This window comes from Salvelinus fontinalis, chromosome 29 (genome assembly GCF_029448725.1).
Source record: "Salvelinus fontinalis isolate EN_2023a chromosome 29, ASM2944872v1, whole genome shotgun sequence".
In the NCBI taxonomy this organism is placed as follows: Eukaryota; Metazoa; Chordata; class Actinopteri; order Salmoniformes; family Salmonidae; genus Salvelinus; species Salvelinus fontinalis.
Window position 1 is genome coordinate 1,547,483 of NC_074693.1, and position 23,616 is coordinate 1,571,098.

General features: G+C 55.7%; 1 protein-coding gene across 2 annotated transcripts in view; it reads right to left on the reverse strand.

Annotated features, from left to right (window-relative positions):
- Window positions 1-13,955: 13,955 nt before the first annotated feature.
- Window positions 13,956-23,616, reverse strand: part of LOC129827319 (PDZ and LIM domain protein 7-like) — a 175,726-nt gene continuing 166,065 nt past the window's right edge. For both annotated transcript variants that reach the window (XM_055888057.1, XM_055888056.1), the window contains 2 exons: window positions 22,133-22,248; window positions 13,956-17,419 (listed from right to left, as the gene is read on the reverse strand). In XM_055888057.1, the coding sequence (XP_055744032.1) occupies window positions 17,333-17,419; window positions 22,133-22,248 (203 nt within the window). In that variant the 3' untranslated portion in view covers window positions 13,956-17,332. The remainder of the gene's footprint in view (window positions 17,420-22,132; window positions 22,249-23,616) is intronic.

Genomic DNA, 23,616 nt, shown 5'->3' on the forward strand with positions numbered 1-23,616 from the left:
GATCATGACTAGGGAGGAGGTACGGTGGCCCTAAGGGGGAGGGGAGATCATGACTAGAGAGGAGGTACGGTGGTCCTAAGGGGGAGGGGAGATCATGACAAGGGAGGTGGTACGGTGGCCCTAAGGGGGAGGGGAAATCATGACTAGGGAGGAGGTACAGTGGCCCTAAGGGGGAGATCATGACTAGGGAGGAGGTACGGTGGTCCTAAGGGGGAGGGGAGATCATGACTAGGGAGGAGGTACGGTGGTCCTAAGGGGGAGGGGAGACCATGACTAGGGAGGAGGTATGGTGGCCCTAAGGGGGAGATCATGACTAGGGAGGAGGTACGGTGGTCCTAAGGGGGAGATCATGACTAGGGAGGAGGTACGGTGGCCCTAAGGGGGAGACCATGACTAGGGAGGAGGTACGGTGGCCCTAAGGGGGAGAACATGACTAGGGAGGAGGTACGGTGGCCCTAAGGGGGAGAGGAGATCATGACTAGAGAGGAGGTACGGTGGCCCTAAGTGGGAGGGGAGATCATGACTAGGGAGGAGGTACGGTGGCCCTAAGGGGGAGGGGAGATCATGACTAGGGAGGAGGTACGGTGGCCCTAAGGGGGAGGGGAGACCATGACTAGGGAGGAGGTACGGTGGCCCTAAGGGGGTGATCATGACTAGGGAGGAGGTACGGTGGCCCTAAGGGGGAGGGGAGATCATGACTAGGGGGGAGGTACGGTGGCCCTAAGGGGGAGATCATGACTAGGGAGGAGGTACGGTGGTCCTAAGGGGGAGATCATGACTAGGGAGGAGGTACGGTGGCCCTAAGGGGGAGACCATGACTAGGGAGGAGGTACGGTGGCCCTAAGGGGGAGACCATGACTAGGGAGGAGGTACGGTGGCCCTAAGGGGGAGAGGAGATCATGACTAGAGAGGAGGTACGGTGGCCCTAAGGGGGAGGGGAGATCATGACTAGGGTGGAGGTACGGTGGCCCTAAGGGGGAGGGGAGATCATGACTAGGGAGGAGGTACGGTGGCCCTAAGGGGGAGGGGAGATCATGACTAGGGAGGAGGTACGGTGGTCCTAAGGGGGAGATCATGACTAGGGATGAGGTACGGTGGTCCTAAGGGGGAGGGGAGATCATGACTAGGGGGGAGGTACGGTGGCCCTAAGGGGGAGATCATGACTAGGGAGGAGGTACGGTGGTCCTAGGGGGGAGATCATGACTAGGGATGAGGTACGGTGGTCCTAAGGGGGAGGGGAGATCATGACTAGGGGGGAGGTACGGTGGTCCTAAGGGGGAGGGGAGATCATGACTAGGGAGGAGGTACGGTGGTCCTAAGGGGGAGATCATGACTAGGGGGGAGGTACGGTGGCCCTAAGGGGGAGGGGGGCTAATGACTAGGGAGGAGTTACGGTGTTCCTAAGGGGGAGGGGAGATCATGACTAGGGAGGAGGTACGGTGGTCCTAAGGGGGAGACCATGACTAGGGAGGAGGTACGGTGGCCCTAAGGGGGAGACCATGACTAGGGAGGAGGTACGGTGGCCCTAAGGGGGAGAGGAGATCATGACTAGAGAGGAGGTACGGTGGCCCTAAGGGGGAGGGGAGATCATGACTAGGGAGGAGGTACGGTGGCCCTAAGGGGGAGGGGAGATCATGACTAGGGAGGAGGTACGGTGGCCCTAAGGGGGAGGGGAGACCATGACTAGGGAGGAGGTACGGTGGCCCTAAGGGGGTGATCATGACTAGGGAGGAGGTACGGTGGCCCTAAGGGGGAGGGGAGATCATGACTAAGGGGGAGGTACGGTGGCCCTAAGGGGGAGGGGAGATCATGACTAAGGGGGAGGTACGGTGGCCCTAAGGGGGAGATCATGACTAGGGAGGAGGTACGGTGGTCCTAAGGGGGAGATCATGACTAGGGAGGAGGTACGGTGGCCCTAAGGGGGAGGGGAGATCATGAATAGGGAGGAGGTACGGTGGTCCTAAGGGGGAGATCATGACTAGAGAGGAGGTACGGTGGTCCTAAGGGGGAGGGGAGATCATGACTAGGGGGGAGGTACGGTGGTCCTAAGGGGGAGGGGAGATCATGACTAGGGAGGAGGTCCAGTGGTCCTAAGGGAGATCATGACTAGGGGGGAGGTACGGTGGCCCTAAGGGGGAGGGGGGCTAATGACTAGGGAGGAGTTACGGTGTTCCTAAGGGGGAGGGGAGATCATGACTAGGGGGGAGGTACGGTGGCCCTAAGGGGGAGATCATGACTAGGGAGGAGGTACGGTGGCCTTAAGGGGGAGGGGAGATCATGACTAGGGAGGAGGTACGGTGACCCTAAGGGGGAGGGGGGTTCATGACTAGGGAGGAGGTACGGTGGCCCGAAGGGGGAGGGGGGCTCATGACTAGGGAGGAGGTACGGTGGCCCTAAGGGGGAGATCATGACTAGGGAGGAGGTACGGTGGCCCTAAGGGGGAGACCATGACTAGGGAGGAGGTACGGTGGTCCTAAGGGGGAGACCATGACTAGGGAGGAGGTACGGTGGCCCTAAGGGGGAGGGGAGATCATGACTAGGGAGGAGGTACGGTGGTCCTAAGGGGGAGATCATGACTAGAGAGGAGGTACGGTGGTCGTAAGGGGGAGGGGAGATCATGACTAGGGAGGAGGTACGGTGGTCCTAAGGGGGAGGGGAGATCATGACTAGGGAGGAGGTACGGTGGCCCTAAGGGGGAGACCATGACTAGGGAGGAGGTACGGAAGTCCTAAGGGGGAGATCATGACTAGGGAGGAGGTACGGTGGTCCTAAGGGGGAGACCATGACTAGGGAGGAGGTACGGTGGTCCTAAGGGGGAGATTATGACTAGAGAGGAGGACGGTGGTCCTAAGGGGGAGGGGAGATCATGACTAGGGAGGAGGTACGATGGCCCTAAGGGGGAGATCATGACTAGGGAGGAGGTACGGTGGTCCTAAGGGGGAGATCATGAATAGGGAGGAGGTACGGTGGCCCTAAGGGGGACGGGAGATCATGACTAGGGAGGAGGTACGGTGGTCCTAAGGGGGAGGGGAGATCATGACTAGGGAGGTGTTACGGTGGTCCTAAGGGGGAGATCATGACTAGGGAGGAGGTACGGTGGCCCTAAGGGGGAGACCATGACTAGGGAGGAGGTACGGTGGCCCTAAGGGGGAGGGGAGACCATGACTAGAGAGGAGGTACGGTGGTCCTAAGGGGGAGGGGAGACCATGACTAGAGAGGAGGTACGGTGGTCCTAAGGGGGAGGGGAGACCATGACTAGAGAGGAGGTACGGTGGTCCTAAGGGGGAGATCATGACTAGAGAGGAGGTACGGTGGTCCTAAGGGGGAGGGGAGACCATGACTAGAGAGGAGGTACGGTGGTCCTAAGGGGGAGATCATGACTAGGGAGGAGGTACGGTGGCCCTAAGGGGGAGACCATGACTAGGGAGGAGGTACGGTGGCCCTAAGGGGGAGATCATGACTAGGGAGGAGGTACGGTGGCCCTAAGGGGGAGGGGAGACCATGACTAGGGAGGAGGTACGGTGGCCCTAAGGGGGAGATCATGACTAGGGAGGAGGTACAGTGGCCCTAAGGGGGAGATCATGACTAGGGAGGAGGTACGGTGGTCCTAAGGGGGAGGGGAGATCATGACTAGGGAGGAGGTACGGTGGTCCTAAGGGGGAGGGGAGACCATGACTAGGGAGGAGGTATGGTGGCCCTAAGGGGGAGATCATGACTAGGGAGGAGGTACGGTGGTCCTAAGGGGGAGATCATGACTAGGGAGGAGGTACGGTGGCCCTAAGGGGGAGGGGAAATCATGACTAGGGAGGAGGTACAGTGGCCCTAAGGGGGAGATCATGACTAGGGAGGAGGTACGGTGGTCCTAAGGGGGAGGGGAGATCATGACTAGGGAGGAGGTACGGTGGTCCTAAGGGGGAGGGGAGACCATGACTAGGGAGGAGGTACGGTGGCCCTAAGGGGGAGACCATGACTAGGGAGGAGGTACGGTGGCCCTAAGGGGGAGAGGAGATCATGACTAGAGAGGAGGTACGGTGGCCCTAAGGGGGAGACCATGAATAGGGAGGAGGTACGGAAGTCCTAAGGGGGAGATCATGACTAGGGAGGAGGTACGGTGGTCCTAAGGGGGAGACCATGACTAGGGAGGAGGTACGGTGGTCCTAAGGGGGAGACCATGACTAGGGAGGAGGTACGGTGGTCCTTAGGGGGAGATTATGACTAGAGAGGAGGTACGGTGGTCCTAAGGGGGAGGGGAGATCATGACTAGGGAGGAGGTACGGTGGTCCTAAGGGGGAGGAGAGACCATGACTGGAGAGGAGGTACGGTGGCCCTAAGGGGGAGATCATGACTAGGGAGGAGGTACGGTGGCCCTAAGGGGGAGATCATGACTAGGGAGGAGGTACGGTGGTCCTAAGGGGGAGGGGAGATCATGACTAGAGAGGAGGTACGGTGGTCCTAAGGGGGAGGGGAGATCATGACTAGAGAGGAGGTACGGTAGCCCTAAGGGGGATATAATGACTAGGGAGGAGGTACGGTGGCCCTAAGGGGGAGATCATGACTAGGGAGGAGGTGCGGTGGTCCTAAGGGGGAGGGGAGATCATGACTAGGGAGGAGGTACGGTGGTCCTAAGGGGGAGATCATGACTAGGGAGGAGGTACGGTGGTCCTAAGGGGGAGGGGAGACCATGACTAGGGAGGAGGTACGGTGGTCCTAAGGGGGAGATCATGACTAGGGAGGAGGTATGGGGGCCCTAAGGGGGAGGGGAGATCATGACAAGGGAGGTGGTACGGTGGCCCTAAGGGGGAGGGGAAATCATGACTAGGGAGGAGGTACAGTGGCCCTAAGGGGGAGATCATGACTAGGGAGGAGGTACGGTGGTCCTAAGGGGGAGGGGAGATCATGAGTAGAGAGGAGGTACGGTGGTCCTAAGGAGGAGGGGAGACCATGACTAGGGAGGAGGTACGGTGGTCCTAAGCAGGAGATCATGACTAGGGAGGAGGTACGGTGGCCCTAAGGGGGAGGGGAGATCATGACTAGAGAGGAGGTACGGTGGTCCTAAGGGGGAGGGGAGATCATGACAAGGGAGGTGGTACGGTGGCCCTAAGGGGGAGGGGAAATCATGACTAGGGAGGAGGTACAGTGGCCCTAAGGGGGAGATCATGACTAGGGAGGAGGTACGGTGGTCCTAAGGGGGAGGGGAGATCATGACTAGGGAGGAGGTACGGTGGTCCTAAGGGGGAGGGGAGACCATGACTAGGGAGGAGGTATGGTGGCCCTAAGGGGGAGATCATGACTAGGGAGGAGGTACGGTGGTCCTAAGGGGGAGATCATGACTAGGGAGGAGGTACGGTGGCCCTAAGGGGGAGACCATGACTAGGGAGGAGGTACGGTGGCCCTAAGGGGGAGAACATGACTAGGGAGGAGGTACGGTGGCCCTAAGGGGGAGAGGAGATCATGACTAGAGAGGAGGTACGGTGGCCCTAAGTGGGAGGGGAGATCATGACTAGGGAGGAGGTACGGTGGCCCTAAGGGGGAGGGGAGATCATGACTAGGGAGGAGGTACGGTGGCCCTAAGGGGGAGGGGAGACCATGACTAGGGAGGAGGTACGGTGGCCCTAAGGGGGTGATCATGACTAGGGAGGAGGTACGGTGGCCCTAAGGGGGAGGGGAGATCATGACTAGGGGGGAGGTACGGTGGCCCTAAGGGGGAGATCATGACTAGGGAGGAGGTACGGTGGTCCTAAGGGGGAGATCATGACTAGGGAGGAGGTACGGTGGCCCTAAGGGGGAGACCATGACTAGGGAGGAGGTACGGTGGCCCTAAGGGGGAGACCATGACTAGGGAGGAGGTACGGTGGCCCTAAGGGGGAGAGGAGATCATGACTAGAGAGGAGGTACGGTGGCCCTAAGGGGGAGGGGAGATCATGACTAGGGTGGAGGTACGGTGGCCCTAAGGGGGAGGGGAGATCATGACTAGGGAGGAGGTACGGTGGCCCTAAGGGGGAGGGGAGATCATGACTAGGGAGGAGGTACGGTGGTCCTAAGGGGGAGATCATGACTAGGGATGAGGTACGGTGGTCCTAAGGGGGAGGGGAGATCATGACTAGGGGGGAGGTACGGTGGCCCTAAGGGGGAGATCATGACTAGGGAGGAGGTACGGTGGTCCTAGGGGGGAGATCATGACTAGGGATGAGGTACGGTGGTCCTAAGGGGGAGGGGAGATCATGACTAGGGGGGAGGTACGGTGGTCCTAAGGGGGAGGGGAGATCATGACTAGGGAGGAGGTACGGTGGTCCTAAGGGGGAGATCATGACTAGGGGGGAGGTACGGTGGCCCTAAGGGGGAGGGGGGCTAATGACTAGGGAGGAGTTACGGTGTTCCTAAGGGGGAGGGGAGATCATGACTAGGGAGGAGGTACGGTGGTCCTAAGGGGGAGACCATGACTAGGGAGGAGGTACGGTGGCCCTAAGGGGGAGACCATGACTAGGGAGGAGGTACGGTGGCCCTAAGGGGGAGAGGAGATCATGACTAGAGAGGAGGTACGGTGGCCCTAAGGGGGAGGGGAGATCATGACTAGGGAGGAGGTACGGTGGCCCTAAGGGGGAGGGGAGATCATGACTAGGGAGGAGGTACGGTGGCCCTAAGGGGGAGGGGAGACCATGACTAGGGAGGAGGTACGGTGGCCCTAAGGGGGTGATCATGACTAGGGAGGAGGTACGGTGGCCCTAAGGGGGAGGGGAGATCATGACTAAGGGGGAGGTACGGTGGCCCTAAGGGGGAGGGGAGATCATGACTAAGGGGGAGGTACGGTGGCCCTAAGGGGGAGATCATGACTAGGGAGGAGGTACGGTGGTCCTAAGGGGGAGATCATGACTAGGGAGGAGGTACGGTGGCCCTAAGGGGGAGGGGAGATCATGAATAGGGAGGAGGTACGGTGGTCCTAAGGGGGAGATCATGACTAGAGAGGAGGTACGGTGGTCCTAAGGGGGAGGGGAGATCATGACTAGGGGGGAGGTACGGTGGTCCTAAGGGGGAGGGGAGATCATGACTAGGGAGGAGGTCCAGTGGTCCTAAGGGAGATCATGACTAGGGGGGAGGTACGGTGGCCCTAAGGGGGAGGGGGGCTAATGACTAGGGAGGAGTTACGGTGTTCCTAAGGGGGAGGGGAGATCATGACTAGGGGGGAGGTACGGTGGCCCTAAGGGGGAGATCATGACTAGGGAGGAGGTACGGTGGCCTTAAGGGGGAGGGGAGATCATGACTAGGGAGGAGGTACGGTGACCCTAAGGGGGAGGGGGGTTCATGACTAGGGAGGAGGTACGGTGGCCCGAAGGGGGAGGGGGGCTCATGACTAGGGAGGAGGTACGGTGGCCCTAAGGGGGAGATCATGACTAGGGAGGAGGTACGGTGGCCCTAAGGGGGAGACCATGACTAGGGAGGAGGTACGGTGGTCCTAAGGGGGAGACCATGACTAGGGAGGAGGTACGGTGGCCCTAAGGGGGAGGGGAGATCATGACTAGGGAGGAGGTACGGTGGTCCTAAGGGGGAGATCATGACTAGAGAGGAGGTACGGTGGTCGTAAGGGGGAGGGGAGATCATGACTAGGGAGGAGGTACGGTGGTCCTAAGGGGGAGGGGAGATCATGACTAGGGAGGAGGTACGGTGGCCCTAAGGGGGAGACCATGACTAGGGAGGAGGTACGGAAGTCCTAAGGGGGAGATCATGACTAGGGAGGAGGTACGGTGGTCCTAAGGGGGAGACCATGACTAGGGAGGAGGTACGGTGGTCCTAAGGGGGAGATTATGACTAGAGAGGAGGACGGTGGTCCTAAGGGGGAGGGGAGATCATGACTAGGGAGGAGGTACGATGGCCCTAAGGGGGAGATCATGACTAGGGAGGAGGTACGGTGGTCCTAAGGGGGAGATCATGAATAGGGAGGAGGTACGGTGGCCCTAAGGGGGACGGGAGATCATGACTAGGGAGGAGGTACGGTGGTCCTAAGGGGGAGGGGAGATCATGACTAGGGAGGTGTTACGGTGGTCCTAAGGGGGAGATCATGACTAGGGAGGAGGTACGGTGGCCCTAAGGGGGAGACCATGACTAGGGAGGAGGTACGGTGGCCCTAAGGGGGAGGGGAGACCATGACTAGAGAGGAGGTACGGTGGTCCTAAGGGGGAGGGGAGACCATGACTAGAGAGGAGGTACGGTGGTCCTAAGGGGGAGATCATGACTAGAGAGGAGGTACGGTGGTCCTAAGGGGGAGGGGAGACCATGACTAGAGAGGAGGTACGGTGGTCCTAAGGGGGAGATCATGACTAGGGAGGAGGTACGGTGGCCCTAAGGGGGAGACCATGACTAGGGAGGAGGTACGGTGGCCCTAAGGGGGAGATCATGACTAGGGAGGAGGTACGGTGGCCCTAAGGGGGAGGGGAGACCATGACTAGGGAGGAGGTACGGTGGCCCTAAGGGGGAGATCATGACTAGGGAGGAGGTACAGTGGCCCTAAGGGGGAGATCATGACTAGGGAGGAGGTACGGTGGTCCTAAGGGGGAGGGGAGATCATGACTAGGGAGGAGGTACGGTGGTCCTAAGGGGGAGGGGAGACCATGACTAGGGAGGAGGTATGGTGGCCCTAAGGGGGAGATCATGACTAGGGAGGAGGTACGGTGGTCCTAAGGGGGAGATCATGACTAGGGAGGAGGTACGGTGGCCCTAAGGGGGAGACCATGACTAGGGAGGAGGTACGGTGGCCCTAAGGGGGAGAACATGACTAGGGAGGAGGTACGGTGGCCCTAAGGGGGAGAGGAGATCATGACTAGAGAGGAGGTACGGTGGCCCTAAGTGGGAGGGGAGATCATGACTAGGGAGGAGGTACGGTGGCCCTAAGGGGGAGGGGAGATCATGACTAGGGAGGAGGTACGGTGGCCCTAAGGGGGAGGGGAGACCATGACTAGGGAGGAGGTACGGTGGCCCTAAGGGGGTGATCATGACTAGGGAGGAGGTACGGTGGCCCTAAGGGGGAGGGGAGATCATGACTAGGGGGGAGGTACGGTGGCCCTAAGGGGGAGATCATGACTAGGGAGGAGGTACGGTGGTCCTAAGGGGGAGATCATGACTAGGGAGGAGGTACGGTGGCCCTAAGGGGGAGACCATGACTAGGGAGGAGGTACGGTGGCCCTAAGGGGGAGACCATGACTAGGGAGGAGGTACGGTGGCCCTAAGGGGGAGAGGAGATCATGACTAGAGAGGAGGTACGGTGGCCCTAAGGGGGAGGGGAGATCATGACTAGGGAGGAGGTACGGTGGCCCTAAGGGGGAGGGGAGATCATGACTAGGGAGGAGGTACGGTGGCCCTAAGGGGGAGGGGAGATCATGACTAGGGAGGAGGTACGGTGGTCCTAAGGGGGAGATCATGACTAGGGATGAGGTACGGTGGTCCTAAGGGGGAGGGGAGATCATGACTAGGGGGGAGGTACGGTGGCCCTAAGGGGGAGATCATGACTAGGGAGGAGGTACGGTGGTCCTAGGGGGGAGATCATGACTAGGGATGAGGTACGGTGGTCCTAAGGGGGAGGGGAGATCATGACTAGGGGGGAGGTACGGTGGTCCTAAGGGGGAGGGGAGATCATGACTAGGGAGGAGGTACGGTGGTCCTAAGGGGGAGATCATGACTAGGGGGGAGGTACGGTGGCCCTAAGGGGGAGGGGGGCTAATGACTAGGGAGGAGTTACGGTGTTCCTAAGGGGGAGGGGAGATCATGACTAGGGAGGAGGTACGGTGGTCCTAAGGGGGAGACCATGACTAGGGAGGAGGTACGGTGGCCCTAAGGGGGAGACCATGACTAGGGAGGAGGTACGGTGGCCCTAAGGGGGAGAGGAGATCATGACTAGAGAGGAGGTACGGTGGCCCTAAGGGGGAGGGGAGATCATGACTAGGGAGGAGGTACGGTGGCCCTAAGGGGGAGGGGAGATCATGACTAGGGAGGAGGTACGGTGGCCCTAAGGGGGAGGGGAGACCATGACTAGGGAGGAGGTACGGTGGCCCTAAGGGGGTGATCATGACTAGGGAGGAGGTACGGTGGCCCTAAGGGGGAGGGGAGATCATGACTAAGGGGGAGGTACGGTGGCCCTAAGGGGGAGGGGAGATCATGACTAAGGGGGAGGTACGGTGGCCCTAAGGGGGAGATCATGACTAGGGAGGAGGTACGGTGGTCCTAAGGGGGAGATCATGACTAGGGAGGAGGTACGGTGGCCCTAAGGGGGAGGGGAGATCATGAATAGGGAGGAGGTACGGTGGTCCTAAGGGGGAGATCATGACTAGAGAGGAGGTACGGTGGTCCTAAGGGGGAGGGGAGATCATGACTAGGGGGGAGGTACGGTGGTCCTAAGGGGGAGGGGAGATCATGACTAGGGAGGAGGTCCAGTGGTCCTAAGGGAGATCATGACTAGGGGGGAGGTACGGTGGCCCTAAGGGGGAGGGGGGCTAATGACTAGGGAGGAGTTACGGTGTTCCTAAGGGGGAGGGGAGATCATGACTAGGGGGGAGGTACGGTGGCCCTAAGGGGGAGATCATGACTAGGGAGGAGGTACGGTGGCCTTAAGGGGGAGGGGAGATCATGACTAGGGAGGAGGTACGGTGACCCTAAGGGGGAGGGGGGTTCATGACTAGGGAGGAGGTACGGTGGCCCGAAGGGGGAGGGGGGCTCATGACTAGGGAGGAGGTACGGTGGCCCTAAGGGGGAGATCATGACTAGGGAGGAGGTACGGTGGCCCTAAGGGGGAGACCATGACTAGGGAGGAGGTACGGTGGTCCTAAGGGGGAGACCATGACTAGGGAGGAGGTACGGTGGCCCTAAGGGGGAGGGGAGATCATGACTAGGGAGGAGGTACGGTGGTCCTAAGGGGGAGATCATGACTAGAGAGGAGGTACGGTGGTCGTAAGGGGGAGGGGAGATCATGACTAGGGAGGAGGTACGGTGGTCCTAAGGGGGAGGGGAGATCATGACTAGGGAGGAGGTACGGTGGCCCTAAGGGGGAGACCATGACTAGGGAGGAGGTACGGAAGTCCTAAGGGGGAGATCATGACTAGGGAGGAGGTACGGTGGTCCTAAGGGGGAGACCATGACTAGGGAGGAGGTACGGTGGTCCTAAGGGGGAGATTATGACTAGAGAGGAGGACGGTGGTCCTAAGGGGGAGGGGAGATCATGACTAGGGAGGAGGTACGATGGCCCTAAGGGGGAGATCATGACTAGGGAGGAGGTACGGTGGTCCTAAGGGGGAGATCATGAATAGGGAGGAGGTACGGTGGCCCTAAGGGGGACGGGAGATCATGACTAGGGAGGAGGTACGGTGGTCCTAAGGGGGAGGGGAGATCATGACTAGGGAGGTGTTACGGTGGTCCTAAGGGGGAGATCATGACTAGGGAGGAGGTACGGTGGCCCTAAGGGGGAGACCATGACTAGGGAGGAGGTACGGTGGCCCTAAGGGGGAGGGGAGACCATGACTAGAGAGGAGGTACGGTGGTCCTAAGGGGGAGGGGAGACCATGACTAGAGAGGAGGTACGGTGGTCCTAAGGGGGAGATCATGACTAGAGAGGAGGTACGGTGGTCCTAAGGGGGAGGGGAGACCATGACTAGAGAGGAGGTACGGTGGTCCTAAGGGGGAGATCATGACTAGGGAGGAGGTACGGTGGCCCTAAGGGGGAGACCATGACTAGGGAGGAGGTACGGTGGCCCTAAGGGGGAGATCATGACTAGGGAGGAGGTACGGTGGCCCTAAGGGGGAGGGGAGACCATGACTAGGGAGGAGGTACGGTGGCCCTAAGGGGGAGATCATGACTAGGGAGGAGGTAAGGTGGCCCTAAGGGGGAGGAGAGATCATGACTAGGGAGGAGGTACGGTGGTCCTAAGGGGGAGATCATGACTAGGGAGGAGGTGCGGTGGTCCTAAGGGGGAGGGGAGACCATGACTAGAGAGGAGGTACGGTGGTCCTAAGGGGGAGGGGAGATCATGACTAGGGAGGAGGTACGGTGGTCCTAAGGGGGAGATCATGACTAGGGAGGAGGTGCGGTGGTCCTAAGGGGGAGGGGAGACCATGACTAGAGAGGAGGTACGGTGATCCTAAGGGGGAGGGGAGATCATGACTAGGGAGGAGGTACGGTGGCCCTAGGGGGGAGGGGAGATCATGACTAGGGAGGATGTACGGTGGCCCTAAGGGGGAGATCATGACTAGGGAGGAGGTACGGTGGCCCTAAGGGGGAGATCATGACTAGGGAGGAGGTACGGTGGTCCTAAGGGGGAGATCATGACTAGGGAGGAGGTACGGTGGTCCTAAGGGGGAGATCATGACTAGGGAGGAGGTACGGTGGTCCTAAGGGGGAGATCATGACTAGAGAGGAGGTACGGTGGTCCTAAGGGGGAGGGGAGATCATGACTAGAGAGGAGGTACGGTGGCCCTAAGGGGGAGATCATGACTAGGGAGGAGGTACGGTGGCCCTAAGGGGGATATCATGACTAGAGAGGAGGTACGGTGGCCCTAAGGGGGATATCATGACTAGAGAGGAGGTACGGTGGTCCTAAGGGGGAGGGGAGATCATGACTAGGGAGGAGGTACGGTGGTCCTAAGGGGGAGGGGAGATCATGACTAGGGAGGAGGTACGGGGGCCCTAAGGGGGAGGGGAGATCATGACTAGGGAGGAGGTACGGTGGTCCTAAGGGGGAGGGGAGATCATGACTAGGGAGGAGGTACGGTGGTCCTAAGGGGGAGGGGAGATCATGACTAGGGAGGATGTACGGTGGCCCTAAGGGGGAGATCATGACTAGGGAGGAGGTACGGTGGCCCTAAGGGGGAGATCATGACTAGGGAGGAGGTACGGTGGTCCTAAGGGGGAGATCATGACTAGGGAGGAGGTACGGTGGTCCTAAGGGGGAGATCATGACTAGGGAGGAGGTACGGTGGTCCTAAGGGGGAGATCATGACTAGAGAGGAGGTACGGTGGTCCTAAGGGGGAGGGGAGATCATGACTAGAGAGGAGGTACGGTGGCCCTAAGGGGGAGATCATGACTAGGGAGGAGGTACGGTGGCCCTAAGGGGGATATCATGACTAGAGAGGAGGTACGGTGGCCCTAAGGGGGATATCATGACTAGAGAGGAGGTACGGTGGTCCTAAGGGGGAGGGGAGATCATGACTAGGGAGGAGGTACGGTGGTCCTAAGGGGGAGGGGAGATCATGACTAGGGAGGAGGTACGGGGGCCCTAAGGGGGAGGGGAGATCATGACTAGGGAGGAGGTACGGTGGTCCTAAGGGGGAGGGGAGATCATGACTAGGGAGGAGGTACGGTGGTCCTAAGGGGGAGGGGAGATCATGACTAGGGAGGAGGTACGGTGGTCCTAAGGGGGAGGGGAGATCATGACTAGGGAGGAGGTACGGTGGCCCTAAGGGGGAGGGGAGATCATGACTAGGGAGGAGGTACGGTGGTCCTAAGGTGGAGGGGAGATCATGACTAGGGAGGAGGTACGGTGGCCCTAAGGGGGAGATCATGACTAGGGAGGAGGTACGGTGGCCCTAAGGGGGAGACCATGACTAGGGAGGAGGTACGGTGGTCCTAAGGGGGAGATCATGACTAGGGAGGAGGTACGGTAGTCCTAAGGGGGAGACCATGACTAGGGAGGAGGTACGGTGGTCCTAAGGTGGAGGGGAGATCATGACTAGGGAGGAGGTACGGTGGCCCTAATGGGGAGACCATGACTAGGGAGGAGGTACGGTGGCCCTAAGGGGGAGATCATGACTAGGGAGGAGGTACGGTGGCCCTAAGACCCACTTTGAAAGCTACTTGCCCTTTAGGGCAACTGTAAATAGGTGCTGGGGGTCGATTTGTGTATTTGAGGGTTAGGTCATTTGATTAAACATTAAACTAATACTGGGTGCATGGAGACAAAGGGAATGAAAAGAGAGAGTATGGAAGAACGCAGACATTTTTTTTATTGATTAACTGGTTCAAATACCAAATACAGCTCCTTTATCAAGGATATTAATTATTATGCTAAAAACATCTCTAGTGTACACAAATGAATACAGCAGTTTTTCCTTAGAATTTAAGAATGATTGTAAAGCTCAGTGTGTAAAGCTTGAGAAGGCACTTGGTATACGATACTATAATACAAACAAATAGTAAAATACATATATATTTGTTAGTATTCTGTTATTATAATGCTATTGTTCTTGGAGCAGAGGTTGACGTCATGACATCACGTGTACAAAAGTAGGAATGAGCATATATCGGAAGTGAACTAGTCGTACTAGTCAGCGAACACAGTACGTTACAAAATCATTTGGTTTCAAAACACACCGTTCTTTCAAACACTGCCATCAAATAACTACACTGAACAAAAAATATGAACGCAACATGTAAAGTGTTGGTCCCAGGTTTCATGAGCTGATATAAAAGATCCCGGAAATGTTCCATATGAACAAAAAAGCTTCTCTCTCTCTCAAATGTTGTGCACAAATTTGTTTACATCCCTGTTACTGAACATTTCTCTTTTGCCAAGATAATCCATCCAGCTGACAGGTGTGGCATATCAATAAGCTGCTGAAAACAGCATGATAATTACATAGGTGCACCTTGTGCTGGGGACAATAAAAGGCCACTCTAAAATGCAGTTTTGTCACACAACGCAATGCCACAGATATCTAAGTTTTGAGGGAGTGTGCAATTGGCATGTTGACTGCAGCGATGTCCACCAGAGCTGTTGCCAGAGAATTGAATGTAAATTTCTCTACCATAAGCTGCCTCCAATGTCATTTTAGAGAATTTGGCAGTACGTCCAACCAAGCCAGCTCAGGACCTCCACATCCGGTTTCTTCACCTGCGGGATCGTTTGACACCATCCACCCTGACAGCTGATGAAACTTTGGAATATTTGTCTTTAATAAAGCCCTTTTGTGGCTGGGCCTGGATCCCCAATGGGTGGGCCTATGCCCTCCCAGGCCCAAACAAGGCTGCGCCCCTGCCCAGTCATGTGAAATCCATAGATTAGGGCCAAATGAATTTATTTCAATTGACTGATTTCCTTCTATGAACTGTAACTCAGTCAAAATCTTTAAAATTGTTGCATGTGTTATTTATATTTTTGTTCAGTGTACTTACAGGTCTCTTGTGAGACATGAGCTCTATTCAACGCGTCGTTTGAAGCTTTACAGATGGCGCGCTCTGAATGAGCCGACATCATTTACACGGAATGCAGTCTCCGCCAACGCGGGAACATTTAAATTTCAATCACGCTCCAACGCTGAACTTCCGTGATTCGGATTGAATAGAACCCTAGACCATACAGTATTTAGTCCAATACATACAGTCACTTGTGTAAAATGACTACAAATCCCAGGACAACACAATGACTACAAATCCCAGGACAACAAAATGACTACAAATCGCAGGACAACACATTGACCACAAATCCCAGGACAACAAAATGACTACAAATCCCAGGACAACAAAATGACTACAAATCCCAGGACAACACAAGGACTACAAATCCCAAGACAACACAATGACTACAAATCCTAGGACAACACAAGGACTACAAATCCCAGGACAACAAAATGACTACAAATCCCAGGACAACAAAATGACTACAAATCCCAGGACAACACAACGACTACAAATCCCAGGACAACAAAATGACTACAAATCCCAGGACAACAAAATGACTACAAATCCCAGGACAACACAACGACTACAAATCCCAGGACAACAAAATGACTACAAATCACACAGTTGGGGTCGATTCCAACTGAATTTAGAACATTTCTAGAATATAATTGAATAATAGAATAATAATGAGATTATTCTCCATTCAAGAGCTACAGTTTACTTCCATGGTTTAAACTCCAGCCCTGTAAACATCCTTCATTTCCATATAGCGAACATTGATAAAACGTTGCTTCAAAACGCTACTCGCTACACGCTACTGTTTTTATGATGTACTATTCTGATTAACATTAACCAATTCAAAAACATAGCTGACGTCAAGTGATGCATTCTGGGTCTCTGGGGTCAATATGGAGTGTTCTACAGTTTTTATAGTGACTAGTGCAATGTGGGGCTGTGTCCCAAAGGACAGCCCTATTTCATTTATAGTGCACTACTTTTTGACCAGAACCCATACAAATTAGTGCACTACATAAGGAATAGGGTGCGTCATTTGGAACGCACACAGGGAGTGTATTACAGTAAGTACAGTAACTAGTTCCACATGACTGAGTTCCTATTACCTTAATTACTGCAGTAAGGTACATTACCTTACCGTAAGGTACATCACCTTAAGTACTGGAGTAAGGTTGCCCCGTACATTACCTTAATTACTGGAGTAAGGTTGCCCCGTACATTACCTTAATTACTGGAGTAAGGTTGCCCCGTACATTACCTTAATTACTGGAGTAAGGTTGCCCCGTACATTACCTTAATTACTGGAGTAAGGTTGCCCCGTACATTACCTTAAGTACTGCAGTAAGGTTGCCCCGTACATTACCTTAAGTACTGGAGTAAGGTTGCCCCGTACATTACCTTAATTACTGCAGTAAGGTTGCCCGTACATTACCTTAAGTACTGGAGTAAGGGTCCCCAATAAAATCCCCTTAAGTAGTGCAGTAATAAAGGGGTGCCGAACAGACCAGAGACTAGGAGGGTACTATAAATGAAGACGGTGGTGCAGGGATAGTTCAATGTAACATCTTAGAAAATGACACACTAAATGGTTGGTTCAACTTCAAAAAAGGCACTTGAAAGTGAACGAGGTTTAGATTAGAAGGGTCTAAAGATATTTCACCGGACTAATAGGCCCAAACACAGTCGACTTCACACACTGGAGTAGAGGATGCCTTGTGAACAACATGTGGTTTTAAGCATCACAATCACAGAGGGAGAATGACCAATATATTCACTGACAATATACACGAGATAGAGAAGCGAAGGCTTTGAAAATGACTCCGTTTGTAATAACACTACACACGATACTAAAAAAAATTCTCACTTCTTTATACCATTACATATGATACTAGAGTAACCTGCTATGAGTAACAGCAGTAGAGAAACTAGGCAGTCATGGTTGACATTACATTCCTTTAGCTCTTAGCCAGTACAGGATGCCTTTAGAAAGTCCAGGGATTAGAGGTTGAAGGATGAGGAACAGTTGAACTGTAGCTGAGCGATAGTGAGGATATGATGCTGTCTGGTTTGCAGTGGACAGTGGAGAGTAACTGCCACTGTACAGGTCTTCAGGGTTCAGAGAATGGTGAGGGCTTCCTGTCCCCTCTGAACCACCTCTCTCCCTCTCAGACGGGAGCGAAGGCATGACCTTTACACAGCGGCTTATCCTTCTTAGAGTAGAACGTCTTTCCTTCCAGGTTGATCTGGCAGAACTGGGATGGAGAGAGAGAGGGAGACGGAGGAGGGAGAAAGGCAGGGGGTTAAGTGAGAGAAGAAAGAGAGACAGCGAGCTAGAGAGAGAGAGACAGCGAGAAAGAAAGAGACAGTGAGAGAGAGAGAGAGAGAGAGAGAGAGAGAGAGAGAGCGTGACAAGGAGCTAGAGAGAACTAGAGAGAGAGAGACAGCGAGCTAGAGAGAGAGAGACAGCGAGAAAGAAAGAGACAGTGAGAGAGAGAGAGAGAGCGTGACAAGGAGCTAGAGAGAACTAGAGAGAGAGCGAGGCAGACAGCGAGCTAGAGAGAGACAGCGAGCTAGAGAGAGACAGCGAGCTAGAGAGAGACAGCGAGCTAGAGAGAGAGAGCGACAGCGAGCTAGAGAGAGAGCGACAGCGAGCTAGAGAGAGAGAGAGCGACAGCGAGCTAGAGAGAGAGAGAGCGACAGCGAGCTAGAGAGAGAGAGAGCAACAGCGAGCTAGAGAGAGAGAGAGCAACAGCGAGCTAGAGAGAGAGAGAGAGCAACAGCGAGCTAGAGAGAGAGAGATAGAGCTAGAGAGAGAGAGAGCAAGAGAGACTGTGAGCTAGAGAGAGAGAGAGACCATGAGCTAGAGAGAGCGACAGCGAGCTAGAGAGAGAGCGACAGCGAGCTAGAGAGAGAGAGCGACAGCGAGCTAGAGAGAGCGAGCGATAGCGAGCTAGAGAGAGCGACAGCAAGCTAGAAAGAGAGAGCGACAGCGAGCTAGAGAGAGAGAGCGACAGCGATCTAGAGAGAGAGAGAGAGAGAGCGACAGTGATCTAGAGAGAGAGAGAGAGAGACAGTGATCTAGAGAGAGAGAGAGAGAGAGCGACAGTGATCTAGAGAGAGAGAGAGAGAGAGCGACAGTGATCTAGAGAGAGAGAGAGAGAGACAGTGATCTAGAGAGAGAGAGAGAGAGAGCGACAGCGATCTAGAGAGAGAGAGAGAGCGACAGTGATCTAGAGAGAGAGAGAGAGAGACAGTGATCTAGAGAGAGAGAGAGAGAGAGCGACAGTGATCTAGAGAGAGAGAGAGAGAGACAGTGATCTAGAGAGAGAGAGAGAGAGACAGTGATCTAGAGAGAGAGAGAGAGAGAGAGAGCGACAGTGATCTAGAGAGAGAGAGAGAGAGACAGTGATCTAGAGAGAGAGAGAGAGAGAGAGAGCGACAGCGATCTAGAGAGAGAGAGAGAGCGACAGTGATCTAGAGAGAGAGCGACAGCGAGCTAGAGAGAGAGCGACAGCGAGCTAGAGAGAGAGAGAGAGCGACAGCGAGCTAGAGAGAGAGCGACAGCGAGCTAGAGAGAGAGCGACAGCGAGCTAGAGAGAGAGCGACAGCGAGCTAGAGAGAGAGCGACAGCGAGCTAGAGAGAGAGCGACAGCGAGCTAGAGAGAGAGAGCAACAGCGAGCTAGAGAGAGAGCGACAGCGAGCTAGAGAGAGAGCGACAGCGAGCTAGAGAGAGAGAGCGACAGCAATCTAGAGAGAGAGCAACAGCGAGCTAGAGAGAGAGAGAGAGAGAGCGACAGTGATCTAGAGAGAGAGCGACAGCGAGCTAGAGAGAGAGCGACAGCGAGCTAGAGAGAGAGAGCAACAGCGAGCTAGAGAGAGAGCGACAGCGAGCTAGAGAGAGAGCGACAGCGAGCTAGAGAGAGAGAGCGACAGCAATCTAGAGAGAGAGCAACAGCGAGCTAGAGAGAGCGACAGCGAGCTAGAGAGAGAGCGAGCGAGCTAGAGAGAGCGAGAGCGAGTTAGAGAGAGAGAGCGACAGCAATCTAGAGAGAGAGCGAGCGAGCTAGAGAGAGAGAGAGCGCGAGCTAGAGAGAGAGAGAGCGACAGAGACAGAACGGAGACAGGTAGAGACGTACTGTAGGTTGGACCAGGTCCAGGAGAGACAGGTAGAGACGTAGGTTGGACCAGGTCCAGGAGAGACAGGTAGAGACGTAGGTTGGACCAGGTCCAGGAGAGACAGGTAGAGACGTAGGTTGGACCAGGTCCAGGAGAGACAGGTAGAGACGTAGGTTGGACCAGGTCCAGGAGAGACAGGTAGAGACGTAGGTTGGACCAAGTCCAGGAGAGACAGGTAGAGACGTAGGTTGGACCAGGTCCAGGAGAGACAGGTAGAGACGTAGGTTGGACCAGGTCCAGGAGAGACAGGTAGAGACGTAGGTTGGACCAGGTCCAGGAGAGACAGGTAGAGACGTAGGTTGGACCAGGTCCAGGAGAGACAGGTAGAGACGTACTGTAGGTTGGACCAGGTCCAGGAGAGACAGGTAGAGACGTAGGTTGGACCAGGACCAGGAGAGACAGGTAGAGACGTACTGTAGGTTGGAGCAGGTCCAGGAGAGACAGGTAGAGACATAGGTTGGACCAGGACCAGGAGAGACAGGTAGAGACGTAGGTTGGAGCAGGTCCAGGAGAGACAGGTAGAGACGTAGGTTGGACCAGGTCCAGGAGAGACAGGTAGAGACGTAGGTTGGACCAGGTCCAGGAGAGACAGGTAGAGACGTAGGTTGGACCAAGTCCAGGAGAGACAGGTAGAGACGTAGGTTGGACCAGGTCCAGGAGAGACAGGTAGAGACGTAGGTTGGACCAGGTCCAGGAGAGACAGGTAGAGACGTAGGTTGGACCAGGTCCAGGAGAGACAGGTAGAGACGTAGGTTGGACCAGGTCCAGGAGAGACAGGTAGAGACGTAGGTTGGACCAGGTCCAGGAGAGACAGGTAGAGACGTAGGTTGGACCAGGTCCAAGAGAGACAGGTAGAGACGTACTGTAGGTTGGACCAGGTCCAGGAGAGACAGGTAGAGACGTAGGTTGGACCAGGTCCAGGAGAGACAGGTAGAGACGTAGGTTGGACCAGGTACAGGAGAGACAGGTAGAGACGTAGGTTGGACCAGGTCCAGGAGAGACAGGTAGAGACGTACTGTAGGTTGGACCAAGTCCAGGAGAGACAGGTAGAGACGTAGGTTGGACCAAGTCCAGGAGAGACAGGTAGAGACGTAGGTTGGACCAGGTCCAGGAGAGACAGGTAGAGACGTAGGTTGGACCAAGTCCAGGAGAGACAGGTAGAGACGTAGGTTGGACCAGGTCCAGGAGAGACAGGTAGAGACGTAGGTTGGACCAGGTCCAGGAGAGACAGGTAGAGACGTAGGTTGGACCAGGTCCAGGAGAGACAGGTAGAGACGTACTGTAGGTTGGACCAAGTCCAGGAGAGACAGGTAGAGACGTAGGTTGGACCAGGTCCAGGAGAGACAGGTAGAGACGTAGGTTGGACCAGGTCCAGGAGAGACAGGTAGAGACGTAGGTTGGACCAGGTCCAGGAGAGACAGGTAGAGACGTAGGTTGGACCAAGTCCAGGAGAGACAGGTAGAGACGTACTGTAGGTTGGACCAGGTCCAGGAGAGACAGGTAGAGACGTAGGTTGGACCAGGTCCAGGAGAGACAGGTAGAGACGTAGGTTGGACCAAGTCCAGGAGAGACAGGTAGAGACGTAGGTTGGACCAGATCCAGGAGAGACAGGTAGAGACGTAGGTTGGACCAAGTCCAGGAGAGACAGGTAGAGACATAGGTTGGACCAGGTCCAGGAGAGACAGGTAGAGACGTAGGTTGGACCAAGTCCAGGAGAGACAGGTAGAGACGTAGGTTGGACCAGGTCCAGGAGAGACAGGTAGAGACGTAGGTTGGACCAGGTCCAGGAGAGACAGGTAGAGACGTAGGTTGGACCAAGTCCAGGAGAGACAGGTAGAGACGTACTGTAGGTTGGACCAGGTCCAGGAGAGACAGGTAGAGACGTAGGTTGGACCAGGTCCAGGAGAGACAGGTAGAGACGTAGGTTGGACCAAGTCCAGGAGAGACAGGTAGAGACGTAGGTTGGACCAGATCCAGGAGAGACAGGTAGAGACGTAGGTTGGACCAAGTCCAGGAGAGACAGGTAGAGACATAGGTTGGACCAGGTCCAGGAGAGACAGGTAGAGACGTAGGTTGGACCAAGTCCAGGAGAGACAGGTAGAGACGTAGGTTGGACCAGGTCCAGGAGAGACAGGTAGAGACGTAGGTTGGACCAGGTCCAGGAGAGACAGGTAGAGACGTAGGTTGGACCAGGTCCAGGAGAGACAGGTAGAGACGTAGGTTGGACCAGGTCCAGGAGAGACAGGTAGAGACGTAGGTTGGACCAAGTCCAGGAGAGACAGGTAGAGACGTAGGTTGGACCAAGTCCAGGAGAGACAGGTAGAGACGTAGGTTGGACCAGGTCCAGGAGAGACAGGTAGAGACGTAGGTTGGAGCAGGTCCAGGAGAGACAGGTAGAGACGTAGGTTGGACCAGGTCCAGGAGAGACAGGTAGAGACGTACTGTAGGTTGGACCAGGTCCAGGAGAGACAGGTAGAGACGTAGGTTGGACCAGGTCCAGGAGAGACAGGTAGAGACGTAGGTTGGACCAAGTCCAGGAGAGACAGGTAGAGACGTACTGTAGGTTGGACCAGGTCCAGGAGAGACAGGTAGAGACGTAGGTTGGACCAGGTCCAGGAGAGACAGGTAGAGACGTAGGTTGGACCAGGTCCAGGAGAGACAGGTAGAGACGTACTGTAGGTTGGACCAGGTCCAGGAGAGACAGGTAGAGACGTAGGTTGGATCAGGTCCAGGATGTACATGGAGGTGAGGTAGACAGAGGTCCAGGTGAATCAGGAGAGTGACTTACAGCGCAGACGAAGCAGGTGTCGTGCCAGCTGTATCCCAAGGCCTCTAGGAAGCGGTCCCCAGCGTCGATCTTAAAGTCACAGCCATGACACTTAGTACCAAACATCTTCTCATAATCTGCAGGGAGAGAAGAGGGGTTGAGGAGAGAGAGGAAGAAGAGGGGTTGGGGGAGAGAGAGGAAGAAGAGGGGTTGAGGAGAGAGAGGAAGAAGAGGGGTTGGGGGAGAGAGAGGAAGAAGAGGGGTTGAGGAGAGAGAGGAAGAAGAGGGGTTGAGGAGAGAGAGGAAGAAGAGGGGTTGAGGAGAGAGAGGAAGAAGAGGGGTTGAGGAGAGAGAGGAAGAAGAGGGGTTGGGGGAGAGAGAGGAAGAAGAGGGGTTGAGGAGAGAGAGGAAGAAGAGGGGTTGAGGAGAGAGAGGAAGAAGAGGGGTTGAGGAGAGAGAGGAAGAAGAGGGGTTGAGGAGAGAGAGGAAGAAGGGGGGTTGAGGAGAGACAGAGGAAGAAGAGGGGTTGAGGAGAGAGAGGAAGAAGGGGGGTTGAGGAGAGAGAGGAAGAAGGGGGGTTGAGGAGAGAGAGGAAGAAGGGGGGTTGAGGAGAGAGAGGAAGAAGGGGGGTTGAGGAGAGACAGAGGAAGAAGGGGGGTTGAGGAGAGAGAGGAAGAAGGGGGGTTGAGGAGAGAGAGGAAGAAGGGGGGTTGAGGAGAGACAGAGGAAGAAGAGGGGTTGAGGAGAGAGAGGAAGAAGAGGGGTTGAGGAGAGACAGAGGAAGAAGAGGGGTTGAGGAGAGAGAGGAAGAAGGGGGGTTGAGGAGAGAGAGGAAGAAGAGGGGTTGAGGAGAGAGAGGAAGAAGAGGGGTTGAGGAGAGAGAGGAAGAAGAGGGCTTGAGGAGAGAGAGGAAGAAGAGGGGTTGAGGAGAGAGAGGAAGAAGGGGGGTTGAGGAGAGAGAGGAAGAAGAGGGGTTGAGGAGAGAGAGGAAGAAGAGGGGTTGAGGAGAGACAGAGGAAGAAGAGGGGTTGAGGAGAGACAGAGGAAGAAGAGGGGTTGAGGAGAGAGAGGAAGAAGGGAGGTTGGGGGAGAGAGAGGAAGAAGGGGGGTTGGGGGAGAGAGAGGAAGAAGAGGGGTTGGGGGAGAGAGAGGAAGAAGAGGGGTGGGGGGGAGAGAGAGGAAGAAGAGGGGTTGGGGGAGAGAGAGGAAGAAGGGGGGTTGGGGGAGAGAGAGGAAGAAGAGGTGGGGTTGAGGAGAGAGAGGAAGAAGGGAGGTTGAGAGAGACAGCAGAAGAAGGGGGGTTGAGGAGAGACAGCAGAAGAAGGGGGGTTGAGGAGAGAGAGGAAGAAGGGGGGTTGGGGGAGAGAGAGGAAGAAGAGGGGTTGAGGAGAGAGAGGAAGAAGGGAGGTTGAGAGAGACAGCAGAAGAAGGGGGGTTGAGGAGAGACAGCAGAAGAAGGGGGGTTGAGGAGAGACAGTAGAAGAAGGGGGGTTGGGGGGAGAGAC